General features: G+C 37.8%; 1 protein-coding gene across 1 annotated transcript; it reads right to left on the bottom strand.

The window, feature by feature from the left end:
- Nucleotides 1-10,680: 10,680 nt before the first annotated feature.
- Nucleotides 10,681-13,070, bottom strand: LOC133818372 (uncharacterized). The gene is made up of 5 exons (XM_062251215.1): nt 12,913-13,070; nt 12,710-12,780; nt 12,525-12,605; nt 12,388-12,431; nt 10,681-11,113 (listed from the first exon to the last, which is right to left on the bottom strand). Exons 1-5 carry the CDS (start codon nt 12,950-12,952, stop codon nt 11,014-11,016), a joined length of 336 nt encoding a protein of 111 aa, XP_062107199.1. The 5' UTR covers nt 12,953-13,070; the 3' UTR covers nt 10,681-11,013.
- Between the last annotated feature and the right edge of the window lie 1,502 nt (nt 13,071-14,572).

The raw sequence follows: 14,572 nt of genomic DNA, 5'->3' as shown, positions 1-14,572 counted from the left end.
TAAAGAATTCCCGAGTCTCTTGGGATCCTTCAGTATGCGTTATATCTAAGTCCTTGCGAGCTGAATATCTCACCTGAGCTCGTGCTTGACAACTATCTGACTCCGAGCTCGCAGTAAATCTAGGACGCCTAATATTGGGTCTGACCATTATGAGTCTCGAGCTGTTCACATGGTAAATAACTATATTTTACATGGGTATTTTTCCACGTATTCAACTGCCAACTGTACACGAGCTGGGCAAGTGAACTCGTGCTAAGTTTAGGGCACAACATTTGCCCCCCAAGCTCCTGCTCATATTCGATGTTGTCACTTTTTGACATTTCAGTAGGGACTTTTAGACTTCTGCCATATAAAATCGTGCCTGCCCACTACTCGAGTATTGGATACATGGCTTCTTGCAATTGGCGTTTGTTCGGGTTTCGAGGACTAAAACAACTGTCCTGTCAACTTTTTTCCGCCATGTGGCCTATTTAACCTTGACCCTTGGATCTTGAACTAACCCAATTAGATGGCTCAGATTGACTTCTGTGGTTTACGTATAAATATGGTGATCAGTCCTGAGACCTCACCACCACATTAAAAAAATTTCCCTTTTCAAACATTCAAGTTTCCTTTTTTCTTCTCCAAAATCCCCAGAATCTTTCATCGTCTTGTAAAACTTCAGAAGCTTTCAAGGAGCTTATAGTGGCTATACCTACATTTCCTCTTAATCAAACGTATTTTCTGCAAGTATTTCATCCCCTAGTTTGAATTTTTTTTTTATTCTTCATTTTCTAATATGAATTTTTCCTTTTTACTTCAAAAAAGTTCGTTGTTCAGTATCATTAGGCTATTTCTAAGTGTCAATAGGAAAAATGGATTTTGGTTTAGGCTTCGTGAATGAACCCAAACCAATTTAGAAATAGGACACTCATAAATCTGGGTAAATTTTTGGGCTAATCTGGGAGAACCCTAATGGAAAATTGGTTTGAAGAATACATGTTTGGTGTATTGAAACTGTAATGTCGCGAATTCCCCGACGTGGTTTAATGGCGGGATTAGTAGGCCGGGAGGGCCATACTTGTTTAATTAAGCCATTAATTGATATTATGCATGTATATGTGAATTATATTATAATATGATGTTAAACGCATGCATTTGGGTCCACATGTTTAATTACAGGGGTATAATTGTATACTTGTATGCATGTCATTGATATATGTTGAGACCACATTATAATGTGGGATTGTTCGAGTTATTCGGCATGAGACGATCTTGGATTATTAATTAGCGGTTTGGTCATGATAGGTTTAAGTTCGAGGCTCGGGAGGAGTCTCGAGGTGATTTTAATGATTAGAGCGTTATCGGGTATTTGAGGGTAATGGGATATGAACCATTGGCATTTGAGATTATTGGGTATAGCGGGAATTGGAGAGCGTTAATTATGATTAACGAGATAGGTTGGAAAGGACAAATATGCCCTTGGGAGCCCTTAGAAACCCTTAAATGATCTAGGGGTATAATGGTCTTTTTACCCCTAGGATAGATATAAACTCCTTTATGCTGTAAGTTGATGAGAGAAACAGAGCATGTTCTTGAACTTCCCGTACCTTCTCCTTCTTCCTTTTTCTTTGTGAGTTTTGGTGATCTTGTTGAGGATTCAAGCTTGAGAAGTAGACCTTGGAAGTTTGGGAGAGTGTTCCACCATTGGAGAGCATCACAACCTGGGTTTGAGGTAAGATTCCAGCCATTGGTTTACTAGTATACTTTGTTTTGGTGTTAGTTCTCAGCTTGTGTTTTTATGGTGGATTGTTGGTATTGATGGAAGTTTTGGTTGGGGTTTATCTTGGGTTTTGATGAGGGAGTGATATGGATCAAGTTTAGGGGTTGTATTAGAGGTTTGAGTGGTGTTTAAACTTGGTTTGAAGGGTTGGTTCCAAGATAAGTCGTAAGGGAAGAAAAACAGGGGTTATGGCTGAACTGGAGGTTGGGCCGCGGCATGGCTAGGGAGGGCCGCGGCCCTTGGAGGATGTTGAGTTTGGGCGCCTCTGTTTGAGGGGCGGGTCGCGGCATGGCCAAGGAGGGCCGCGGCCGTTAGTGGCTTTTTGGCCAGAAATGGCTTTTTGGCTTGGGGATGCAAGCCTTAGGCCTCCGGGTCGATCCTACTACCCGGTTTAGTAGTGTTTGATGTCTCGGAGGCTAGGTTTTGGTTTGGGAACCTTTTATTATTCATTTTATTGATGGAATCCCATAATTGGTTATGACTAGGTAACCACTAAAGGACCAAAAGGTTGATCGTTCTCAAGGGTCGTTCTTACTATTAAATCTCGCTCGAGCAGGAGGTAAGAAAGCTGCACCCTGTGTATATATGACATGCATGGATATTATTAAGACATGTTGGTTGATAAATGTGGACATGAATTGCCTATTAAATGCTAGCAAATGTTGAACACTTGTATATGTACTGATTAGTTAGGGACACTGACCTAAAGAGTCAGAAATGGCATAGCGTCACGAACATCGAGCCAAATGAAGATTAGATCTAATCGATATCAGCAAGAATGACTCATATGGGGTATTAACGCTGGACCGACCCTAAGGTCGATGAACTTATAAGCGCTTGTCTGGTCTAAGACCAGTTATTCAGAGCCAGGGCATCGGGCCTCGGTGACTGTTTGTCACATGGCTAGGGAACGCTGTTCCAAGGTTATGACTCTATGGTCATGAGGAAGGTTATGCTGGTGACTATTCGCCATACACATATCCTACTCAAACTTATGAAAGGTTATCTTATCAGTTAAGCCTGGTGACCCTATCGTCACATGGCTGGAGGGTGTTGTCCCTGTATTAGTGACTCTTGCGATAGTCACCTACTTGTGGGACTGATAGTCCTGGATGATTGTTACGATCATTGAAGATATTATATCATGCTTCATTATGTTTTCTTACTGGGCCTTGGCTCATGGGTGCTATGTGGTGCAGGTAAAGGGAAAGAAAAGCTCACCCAGCCTTGAGTGGAGAGCTTAGGTGATGATGTGTACATATGCGGCCGCTTGACCACCACGGCCAAGGCGTTCTCAGAGGAACTAGGGGGTTTACCCTATTTTTGCCGCTTAGGTCGGCGGGATTGTAAATTTAAAACTGTAATGACCATTTTGTACTGAGAATAACTTGTAAATGTTTTGATTAGCTCTGCAGAGCAGTTTGTAATGAAAATATCCATTTCCTTTTTATTAGTTTTATACCTTAACCTGTTAATTACACTTAGAGCACGTTTTTGACCAAAGGACTTGGGTAGCGGGTCAAATTTCCGGTCCACCATTCACCGTAACTATTCTGGGGTAACCAGGGCATTACAGAAACTAAAGGGGTTTTAGGTTTAAACCTAGGTAGCTTAAGGGTTACGATTCCTTAGGCAGTTTTGCATTAAACCACCTCCCAAAGGAAAGTATTGGGTCTGACAGTTCTTACATGCGGATCCTGGAGTATCTGGGGATTTTAAAAAATTGAGGCGTGTGGCCTAGGATATTGCGTGAGTCCACAAGTTGAGACTGGGACAAAGTTTAGCTCGTATAAACTTTCAAACTTCGAAAGTAGTCTTTTTCGTCCTTTGTACCTCCACGACCATAGTTATAGACCATCTTAGGTCGCCTACTAACTAGGCCGCTTTGTCGTCAGGCGATCTGAATTATGGCACCTCCTAAAAAGAATGTTGTGAGCTCATCTACCCAAAGCAAAAATAAAGGCAAGCAAATCACCTCTGAATCTCCTATCCCACATTTTGGTCCTGTGGTGGAGAGAGAAGTCATCGTCACCCCAATGCTTTTTTCAAGGCAGAGCACATAGTCTCAAAGATAACGACTTAGGGGAAGGTGAACAAAATCCTCTTGAGTCATAATATCGAGATGAGAGCTGACGGTCTCCTCGCCCGACCTGCATTTGAAGTGGAACAGAGTTGTGCCTTCTTCCAAGACGACTATGGGGCTTGGAGTGACGAGCACCTGAAGGCTGGCGCTTTCCTCCCACTGGACCAATACTTCGTAGATTTCTTGAACCAAGTCAAATTGGCTCTCTTCCAGCTCCCCCCAAATTCTTACAGACTTTTGGCGGGACTAAAATATCTGTTTCTGAGGCATGAGTGGGAGGTCCCCACTCCAGTAGACAATTTATATTTCTTCTGCCTCAAAACGAGTCCTGGCCAGAAAGGACGAGGTGATGGGTTTTATTACCTCACCAAATTCCCTAACTCCAGCTCCGTCATCGAGATTCCCAGCCACCCAAATGACTATAAAGATTTATTCTTTATGTTGAATGGATTCAAGAATTGTGAACATCGATACTTCAACCGTCCTCGTAAGTCTTCTATCTTTGTGAATTCAGCACGTGAATTTTTATTCCTTTCATTGTATTTTTTTTTATATGTCCTGACTGAGTTTGCTCCTCGTGCGGCTATATTCGCAAGGATTGGAAAATCTGTGATCCTTGGGGGTCAATACGAGACTTTGTCCAGTCTCCCCCTAGGGAAAAAGATTATTGCCAGGTCGTGAATGATGCCACCGTGTTGGCATGCAAATTGATCAGCGACGGTCAGACATTAGCTCTGAGGACCCGAGCTCCGCTCCCAGTTATCCTCGAGCTTCCCTCTTCTTAAGAGGCCCTACCAGCTACTAAGGACACTGAAGAGGAAGAAGACGTGGCGCCAATTGTGCAAAAAAGACGAGCTCCTAAAGCTGATCAGGGGATCGATCCTGAGCGAGCTACGTCTGGGGCAGCAGTCGACCCTTTCGGCCAAGGTAGCACATACCTTTTTAGAGAATTAGATCGGGCTACTGCCAGCTTTAAATTAATCCGTTTTAACCCTAACCAGCTCGTTAGCCGACATCTACCGAACTGGATCTAAACGTAACCCTCCCCCAATGCGTGGACCATTTGGTGGTACGCTATGATCATTTCTATCCCAAAGGCATTGTTGTAGTTGATAACACCCTAAACTATGCACCATCTTCGAAGAATATGAAACAAACCATAGGACCTGCCTTCTCTGCTCTAGGGTGCATTTGCTCCTGGATTTAGGCAGCACGTAGATGAATCCAGCCCCGAGGAGGGACCTGAACCCCCTATGATCCAAGAGATCGTAGCCTTAGATTCTCCCTCCCCTCCGTTAATCCCAGAGTTGGAGGTCGTGCCTAGCCTGGGCCATACACCCGAGCTGATCGTAATAGATTCCTCCCCTAGCCTGAAGGGTAGGATCCTTGTTCTCTTTTCTTTTTTGCATTAATAATATCTTTGAAGCATTACTCCTGTGAATTAAATTATCTTTTTGCTCTTTTTTCAGGTGAAGATATGGAATCATCAGGAGCTCTCGATCTAAGGAGTGCCTTCTGGGGGATCTGGAATTGGTCACGTAATGAAAAGGCCCAGGGTGGCAAAGAAGTCCACCCCTAAAATGGGGGGTACCACACAATCCCCCTTTAAGGGTAAAAGTGTGAGCACTGCTCGGGAACCAGCTCCAGTGACAACTGTCACTGTCCAATAAATTCCTCCTCCCCCTCCTCGACATATGCCTCCCTCACACCCCCCAAGTGATCCAAAACGAACCTCCCGTCCAAAGTGAGATTCCTCTCGTTCGGATACCGGTCGAGCCACACGATCTGGACAAGATTCTCGAGGCCTTTCGAGGAATCGTATATGAGATGGCGATTCATATGGTGGCCCATGCGTATAAGTCCGATGCTAGGGATTTGAAGACCATAGAGGAATGCATCACCGAAGATGTCCTCGAGTCTGCCATGGGGATGAACCTCACTGTGAGTCCTTTTCCCACTACTAACCTTTCTTTATTATGCTTATTATTTTTTATTGACTTGCTTCGTTATTTTGCAGTCTGTCTTGGCTCAATACCGAAATATAGCTCGTGTCAAGGCCAGGAACGAAGAACTTCGAGCTGACCTAAACGCTGCCAGAGCCGCCCTGAATGTTGCTCAAGAGAATGAGCAGGTTGCCAAGGGTGCTCTCATCACTTCTTAGGAATGCGAGCAATCCGCGAAGATCGCGTTGTCTGCCACTCAGGCTCAGCCCACGAAGGCGAATTGCCGTGCTGACTAGTTTCAGGCCGAGAATGACGAACTAAAAGCAAAGTTAATCGAAGCCAAGGTTAAAGCCAAGGAGGAAGCAGCACTGTCTTCATCAACAATGGAGGAGATGCTTTACCGTTGCTGGGCTTTCAACCAGGACGAGAATTTCTCCTTCATGGAGCTCGAGCTATGGGATCCGTATCTTGCTAAATTCAATATTAAGTTTTTGCAAGAACCCTCGGAGACTGGTGAGGCTTCCAGAGTAGTTTAGGGAGATGACGAGGAGGTTACTTCAGCGGGGCGAGCTGACGGAGCCCAATGACTTTATTTATGATTTTCTTTTGTAATCATTATCATAAATATTCTAACAATCCCTTGGGATTAAAACAATTGCCTTCGGGCTTAGCTTGAGGTTTTTTCTCTTCGATGTGACGATATTTTTCTTATTTGAATATACATCTAACTTGTGATCTATTTGTCTTTCCTTTACTATTTTCTCATGTTTATGAATTCTTATGCTCTTGTACATTCGAAATCTTAAGGAACGACTTTAGATCGAGATAGATTTTATCAATCTTAGTTGTATCCAAGAATTTGCTCGCTTATTTGCATCATACGTGTTAAGAATCAGGCATCAGATATGGTTATATCTAGGGTTTTTAATAAGTTTAATAGCATTATACATGTTAAGAATCAGGCCTCGGACCTGGTTATATCCAGGGTTAAAATTTTCTTTTTTTTAAGTTTAGTTTGTGTTAGGTTTATTGAAAACTCGAACTTTAAAAAGTCGTTGAATAATCAATTTATCCAAGCTTTCAAGCTTCGGACCTGGTTATATCCAGGGTTTTAGACGAATTAAAGCTTAGTTCGTGCTAGGTTTATTGAAAACTCGAACTTTAAAAAGCCATTAAATAATCCATTTCTCCAAGCTTCTAAGCTTCGAACCTGGTTATGTCTAGGGTTTTAGACGAATTAAAGCTTAGTTCGTGCTAGGTTGATTAAAAACTCAAGCTTTAAAAAAGTCATTGAATAATCAATTTCTCCCAGCTTCCAAGTCTTTAATCTTATCCGAGTAGGCTTAAGTCTCTCAAAAACTCGATTATGTGCCCCCCAAGTAACCCGAATGTATAAATTTTCTGGTTACTTTTACAATGTGAGAACATGAGCTTGCAATATTAAAACTAAGAAATGGTTATTCAATAATCCATCTATCATTATTTGAAATGGCTTTTATAAATAAGCCTTACATTGATGGTAATATTATTGATTATACTTTTTTAAATGAAGAGCATTCCAGGTCCGTGGGAGTACTTCCCCATTTAATCGGGCTATTTTAAAAGTCCCTTCACGTAAGACTTCTACGATCTGGTAGGGTCCTTCCCAGTTCTGGCCCAACACATCATCCTTGGAGTCCTTATTCGCCAAAAAGACCCTCCAGAGTACCAGATCGCCCAATCCGAGTCTGCGTCCCTTGACTTTTGAATTGAAATACTGAGTGGTCTTTTGTTGATAATGGGCGAACTGTAATTGCGATTCCTCTCATTTTTCCTCGATCAGATTGAGGGATGCGCTAAGTAGCTCATTATTCTATTATTGATCAAAAGTCTTCTGCCTATTAGTAGCCACCATTGCTTCAATTGGAAGCATGTCCTCGCTTCCGAAGGTTAGTGAGAAAGGAGTATTCCCTGTGGAGGTCCGGTGGGAAGTTCGGTAGGCCTAGAGTACTCGCGGGAGCTGCTCAGGCCATAATCCTTTGGCTTCGTCCAACCTTTTCTTCAGGCTCGCCTTGAGGGTCTTACTTACAGCCTCGACCTGGCCATTGGCTTGTGGGTATGCTACCGACGAAAAACTCTTCGTTATCTCGTATCTTTCACAAAAGTTTGTGAAGAGATCACTGTTGAACTGCATCCCGTTGTCTGACGCAATCTTCTTAGGAAGCCCAAATCGACAGATGATACTCTTCACCACAAAATCCAGGACTCTCTTTGAGGTGATGGTTGCCAGAGGTTCGACTTCTACCCACTTCGTGAAGTAATCGATTGCCACCACTCATATCGAACTCCTCCTTTTCCCATAGGTAACTTGTTACCACCTTCAAAATATGTAGAATTAATGCAGATAAGGTGATCAATGACAGTAAAAAAAAACTTAATGGTTAATGTAAGTAATTGATTATCGTAGATAATGGGTTACCGTTTATTAAAATAAATTCAATATATTTTGTTAGTATCAAGTAGGAGTGATTATCCATTCCAATCCAATCCAAACATTTTACATTTTTGAATCCAATGAAAGGTTGGATGTTTGAAATCATCATCCAATCCAATCTAGTCTCAACATCCAATTCAATCCAATCCAATACAATTACTAGTTGGATTTAAGGTTGATCACCCAATTCAATTCAAGCTTTTTACACCTAACCAATCTAAGGCAGTTAAAGGTTGGATGTTGGAAATCATCATCCAACCTAGTGCAATTAGCTTCTACATCCAAAGTAATCTAATTGGATTATTCAGTTATGTGCTATTAAGGAAAAGAATCTTGTAGCTAAATAGCTTTTGGCTTCGTGGTCCAACGTTCATGAGTTGAGTATCATGAAAATGAGGAAGGGGAAGAGGAGATGAGGTGGTGACTATTGAGAGAGGCAAGTATGTGTTTTTGACTAAAGAGTGAAGACCCTAGTAAAATAAAAGGAATAAGATACACTCAGGGTTTTTTCTTCCTAGTAGGGTGTACAGTAGAATATGTAATAGCAATTATAAAATTAATAGATTAAATATAGTTATCGTTTAAATATTATAAAAATAAACTATATATATTTATATATATATATATATGTTGAGTTGGATCTTTTGAGATTGGATTTTGAAAATAGAATTTGACCAATCGATCAAATCTAATAAATATTTAACTTTTTAAATCTAAATTATCAAATTATAATTAGATATTTATTTATTTTAATTAGATTGAATTAGATTGATTCGGCCTAATTGTATTGATTTAGATTGTGAGTACTCCTAATAGTAAGACCAATGTAGGTATTCGGTTACCCTATTAATGTAGCTAGAGAGATTTTATGTAAGTGGATCTAAAATAACCCAACTTTGTATTGATTTGTAAAATATTCAAAATTATGAAATTGATGAAAAATAAAACATAAAAACAATTTGGCATTAAATAAAATGATTCATTACCGTGCCCCCATTTGACCAATAATAACATAAAGCGACAATACAACTCCAATCTCTATTAGAGTTTTAAAATACCAAATTTGTTCTTAGTAGAGAAAGAGCGAGACCAATATAAGGACAAATTAGTCCAACCATACAATAAATCCTAATAATACAACACAGCAAGAACGTAACAAAACAGTAAATACCCATAATATTCAAAACACTATTGATATATGTAGGCATCATCATGCTATACATACAAAAGCAATATTATGCATTTGGTTATATATTGCAAGCACATAGGCACACCAATTTTATGCATGTGGTTCCTTTGTTTAATTCTCATCCAGTTGATATAAGTATGATGTAGATATAGAGTGTATATCCATTATTCAATTTCAATGCTGATTTGCATGTCCATTTGAAAGTGATGATCTTCTGACTTAGATAATTGGAGATACATTTGGAGGTATAAATATAGGGTGTGAATTCACTGTTTGGACTTTAAACTATTTTTGAACTGCCCTTATTATCTGGAATCGAGCCTGTTTTTAATTAAATATATATTGAGTGCCAAATTTTCATTTAGGACAAGAAAAAAAAAAGGAAAGTATACAAAAATACTTAAAATTTTAAAAAGATACTAAAAGTAATAGAATTTAGAAAGAAAGAAAATTACAAAAATACATAAAAACATAATCGTAGATTTTTTTTTTTTTTGTAAACAAAATTAAGAAATTTGTAACAATATTGTTTTTTTAACCAAAATTTACAAATTTATAATTAAAGTTTATAAGTTTTTAACCATATATTACAATTTTGTAAACATTATTTACCGACTAAATAGAAAAATTGTAATAAACAGCTATTACAAACTCAAATCCGTATTTTTTTTTTAATTTTTGTAAAATTCTGTATTTTTTAAAAGAATTTTTGCTTCATTCATTACCATAAATTGGGCTGAAATTTTCAGTGCTATGTGTAATTTAAAGTTATTTACTTCATTCATTACCATAAATTGGGCTGAAATTTATTTTGCTTCAAAAAAAAAAATTCAAATATTAAAAATAGTAAAAATGATTTAATATAACAATTTTCCATTATTAATAATAGAATAAGAGACTATCCTTTATAATAAGAAAGAGCAATCATAATAGAAAGACTATCACATGGTGCCTGGTGAAGAGGGAGCACTGAGACGACAATGAAGCCATCCCATTATGAATTAATAGAGCAAACTAATCTGACTACTCGAGTAACAAAGCAGATCACGGCATGCTTTTCGGTTCTTTTATATCTTAATATTTCTATCTCCACTGATGATAATATTCCAACAAAGCTTGTTAATGAAAACCCCAAGTAAACAAATTATCATATATGTTGTTTAAATCAAGAGTAAACATTGGAAAATATGTCACTGCACTGGGATTGCGAATGTTGGATGAGAACAAGGATAATCATGTAAATTACATGATTTAATGTGCTCAAGTTTTTTTATTCAGACTGGTTTGTTTGAACCATAAACTGAGTTTTTATGACAGTGTACTTTGTATAGCATAATGTTTTTAACAGTGTTATACGAAACATTAAAGTGCTGAGAGAAATTAATAAGTTGATGCTTACAAAATCAACTATTCACACGTAAATGGGGGTGTATTTGGTAAAAGTCAGTGGAAAGATGAAGGGAAAAACCAAGAGATTGAAAGTTGTTTACAGTTCATACCGAAGATGCGTGACTGTGTGACTGCATATCGATAACGTCAAGCTTTCATTGAAGTTAAGCAGCATTAGAAAAGCAAGCTAGCCCAAGCAGCCATGAAAGCAAACCCACCAAATGGAGCCAAGGTAGAATACTTCCGGTCCTCAAGAAGTGCCACGACATAACACCTACAAAATCCATATATGATCAACTGTAAAAGAATCACTGACAAGAATACAGCAAAAGAAGCAAACAATTGAACTAGCTAGTAAATATTATAAAATAATAAAAGTCCCCCAAAGGCAAGGCATTGCAAATAGGGAGAGATGAAAATTAAGAGGCATCCGAAATTCACAGCTGCCTCCTGCTGTTTAATTTAAAAGGCATTTTGAACCTCATGACCTGCCTTTTGCACCTGGACTTCATAGCAATATAAAGAAGGTGAGGTCCCCTGATTATAAATCCAACAAGATCTCGTCAACTCTTTCCAGTGAAAAAGTTTCATCTCATGTTGGATTCTGACTCCTCCATAATAAGGTCTACCTAAGAGTACAATATTTCGTAAAAGAGTGAAGCTTGGCCATCCCGTTTTTAAAAGAATGTCTTTTTGGAACAACACAACGATTATATGACTAAATAGTAATTCAATACGAGAAATAGCATTGCCTCAGATACCATGTGAACTTAAGCACAAGTGATAAACCCCTTGTGGCAACAAGGTTGTCCAATTGACAAAACAAACATACACGCACACACACATATGTACATATATAAATGCTCCTTTAAAAAAAACACGCACAGTGAAATGCAGTTGGCTTTTGGTATTAAGGATGACAAATCAAATGCTCCTTTAAAGTGGGGCAGTAAACTTGATGCCTTCGTATCAACACAAACATCATTGATTATTTCCTTACAAGTGTGGCTTTTATAAGACTGGTTCTTTAAGTTCTTTCACAAAAGAAAAAACATGGCAAATGTGTAATATGTTACTCAACGGAATTGAGGTTTTACGGAATAATCTATAGTACCAGTTCAGCGCTCTCACTGAGTCATTGGTTTTAAGAGTAAATAGGAAAGATAGCCTTATCAACAAAACCTTTAGAAGCCTTCTAACATTCAAGCATTTTTAACAATGACCCGACAAGCCAAATGAACATTACGAGTCCTAATTTCTATCAAATTACATTTCGAAACAGTGCAGAGCTAACACAGCATTTTAAAAATTATAAAACAGACACTTAAACTAACTAGTTGGTTTATGAATTGTATAATGTAATATTTAGGCATTGATTTGGACATGGAATTATACAAAGATTTGGATTTGAAAAAGTCTCATTTCAGTAAACTTTATCATCAAATGAACCACTTATCTTGAAAATTTGAGCAGGAAAACACAATGAACAACCCCAATACAATCCATTTCGTTTAGAAAACTACGACATGAACAAAACATGGCACTTACGTCCCAGAGAATGCCACGAGACCAGCACTCACAAGGCCTCCAAACTGAAATATAAAATCAGCCAAGATACATTCAATTCAAACATATCAAAGAAAATCGCTAATAAAATAATTGAATTTCATAAACAAGAAACTCACAACGTGGGGTCGTTTAGTGATTGGAGCAGCAAGCAAAGCAGCTGTGTGAACCAAGTGGTAAAGAGACGCAGTATGCCAAACCTAGTGATGCCATTAAAAATAAAGTTGCACAAAAAAAAAAAACGAAGAAAACCACAAATTATTGACATTTCTCAATTGGGTTGTAAATGAAATTGAAAACAAACCTCTTTGTAAGCAGCATTTTGGGGTTTGAAGGCGTGGGCACCATAAGCCCCTAACCCAACAGCCGCCGCACCTGTTTTCCATTTAAAAGTAACAAATTATTTGCTCTGGGTTTTCTCATTAAACGAATTTCATTTTATCAAAGACAAGAGATTTAGTAATAGTGACGAGAATCTGTATGAATGAATTAGGAAAAGGGTAATACCAGAAATGGCAGCTATTTTGTGCCAGTGATGAGGATCCATGGTTTAGTTTGCTTGGAGACTACGGGTTCGAATTTCGAGTTCAATTTCAGACTCAAGGTTCCTCTACTTCTATTCTATCACAGTTCAAAGTAGTCGTCTTTTTTTATTTATTCTTTTTTGTAAGTAGTCGTCTTTTTTTAATTATTATTTTTTGTAAGAACAGTTCAAAGAGTTGTTGGTAGAAGTCAACATTCTCAAACGATGTCGTACCAGCTGAAGAAAAAGTGAATTTGTTCCGGTTTTTACTTCTTATTTATATGTTACCCAAATATCTTCAGTAAGTAGACTGGTTTTTATTATTTTTCGGTTAATTTGAAGGCAAGTTCTTAAGTCCTTCATCGGACTTAGTCCAACAAGTGGGACCCAAAAAAAATTGTCAAGTGTCAAGCTATTGAATTATTTTGGGTTTTTATTATTACATGATTTTACTTGATGAGGTGATGTAAACCGGTTGTAAAAAAATATTGAATCATGGTCTGAAAAGTATGGGTAAAATAGTAATTTGCAGGTAAAAAAAAGTCTACAGTGGAGGGCAATAAGGTAAAATTAGTATTGTGTTCAAACATATTTACGAAATTAGGAAAGTAATGTTTAAGAGTCACTTAGTAATTTTTAAAGGAGTAGTCAGGAATAATGTTGCATGTAAAAGTAATGAATTTCCAGTAACTCATCTGCATATAAGTAACATTTTGATGTCAATAAGTAATATTAAATAGAGTGGTTAGTAATAACATAATAGCTGAAAGTAAAAAAACCGAAAGCAATTATTGTTTGTTTTTTTGCGAGTAACAAATGAATTGTCTTAGTGAATATTTCAGTTTTGTTTGACTTGTTTAATAGTTAGAAGAATGAATTACCATTGATTATGTAGCTTTAGGTTGTATAGTTAATTTAGAATGAATTTTGGCCATTATATGGTATTTGGTATGTAAGACTTTCCCTTTGCATAAGTTATTTTATAATCTCCTGATGTGTAACACAATTAGAGTATAATAATAATTATACCACTAAACGTATCATATTTAAGTTATAATATTTATATGGTTGCTCGATTAGGAGTCACTACTTCGTTAAAAAAAGTGTGATTGAAATATTTCCATCATAAATGGAGAATAAAAATTTAATCTCATACAATATAAAAAGATGATTAATTGATGAATCATTCATACTATAATTTTGTAAGTTCATTTGACATGTACGGTGAAGTACATAGGTTTAAATTGCAAACCACATTGGCGGCTTAGTTGACGAGGAAATTAATAATTTGTTATTGATTGCATGGAAGATGGGGTCAAGTAATTGGGATGTGTCGATTGTATGAATATGTGTTATAGTAGAACATCCCCAATCACGGTTGTGTAATCTAAGCTTTGAACTTACAAAATTATAGTAGGACCCAATTAATTTTCCAATTGTCAAGTTTTGAACAATTTTGGTGTTTTTCTTTTTTAGAGTGTTTGAACAATTTTGGTGATTTTTGATGAGTTTTGTTGCTGGAACATGTAGAGTGTTTGGGATAATTGAATTATATTTTGGGGTGATTTTTGAGTTGGTTTGGCTTGGGTTTAGTTGCTGAAAATGAAGGATTTTCTGGGTTTGAAGGGGTCGGGTCGCGGCTCT

This window comes from Humulus lupulus, chromosome 2 (assembly GCF_963169125.1).
Source record: "Humulus lupulus chromosome 2, drHumLupu1.1, whole genome shotgun sequence".
NCBI classification, from domain to species: Eukaryota; Viridiplantae; Streptophyta; class Magnoliopsida; order Rosales; family Cannabaceae; genus Humulus; species Humulus lupulus.
The sequence above is the reverse complement of the archived record's forward strand: the minus strand, read 5'-3'. Positions and strand labels throughout refer to the sequence as shown.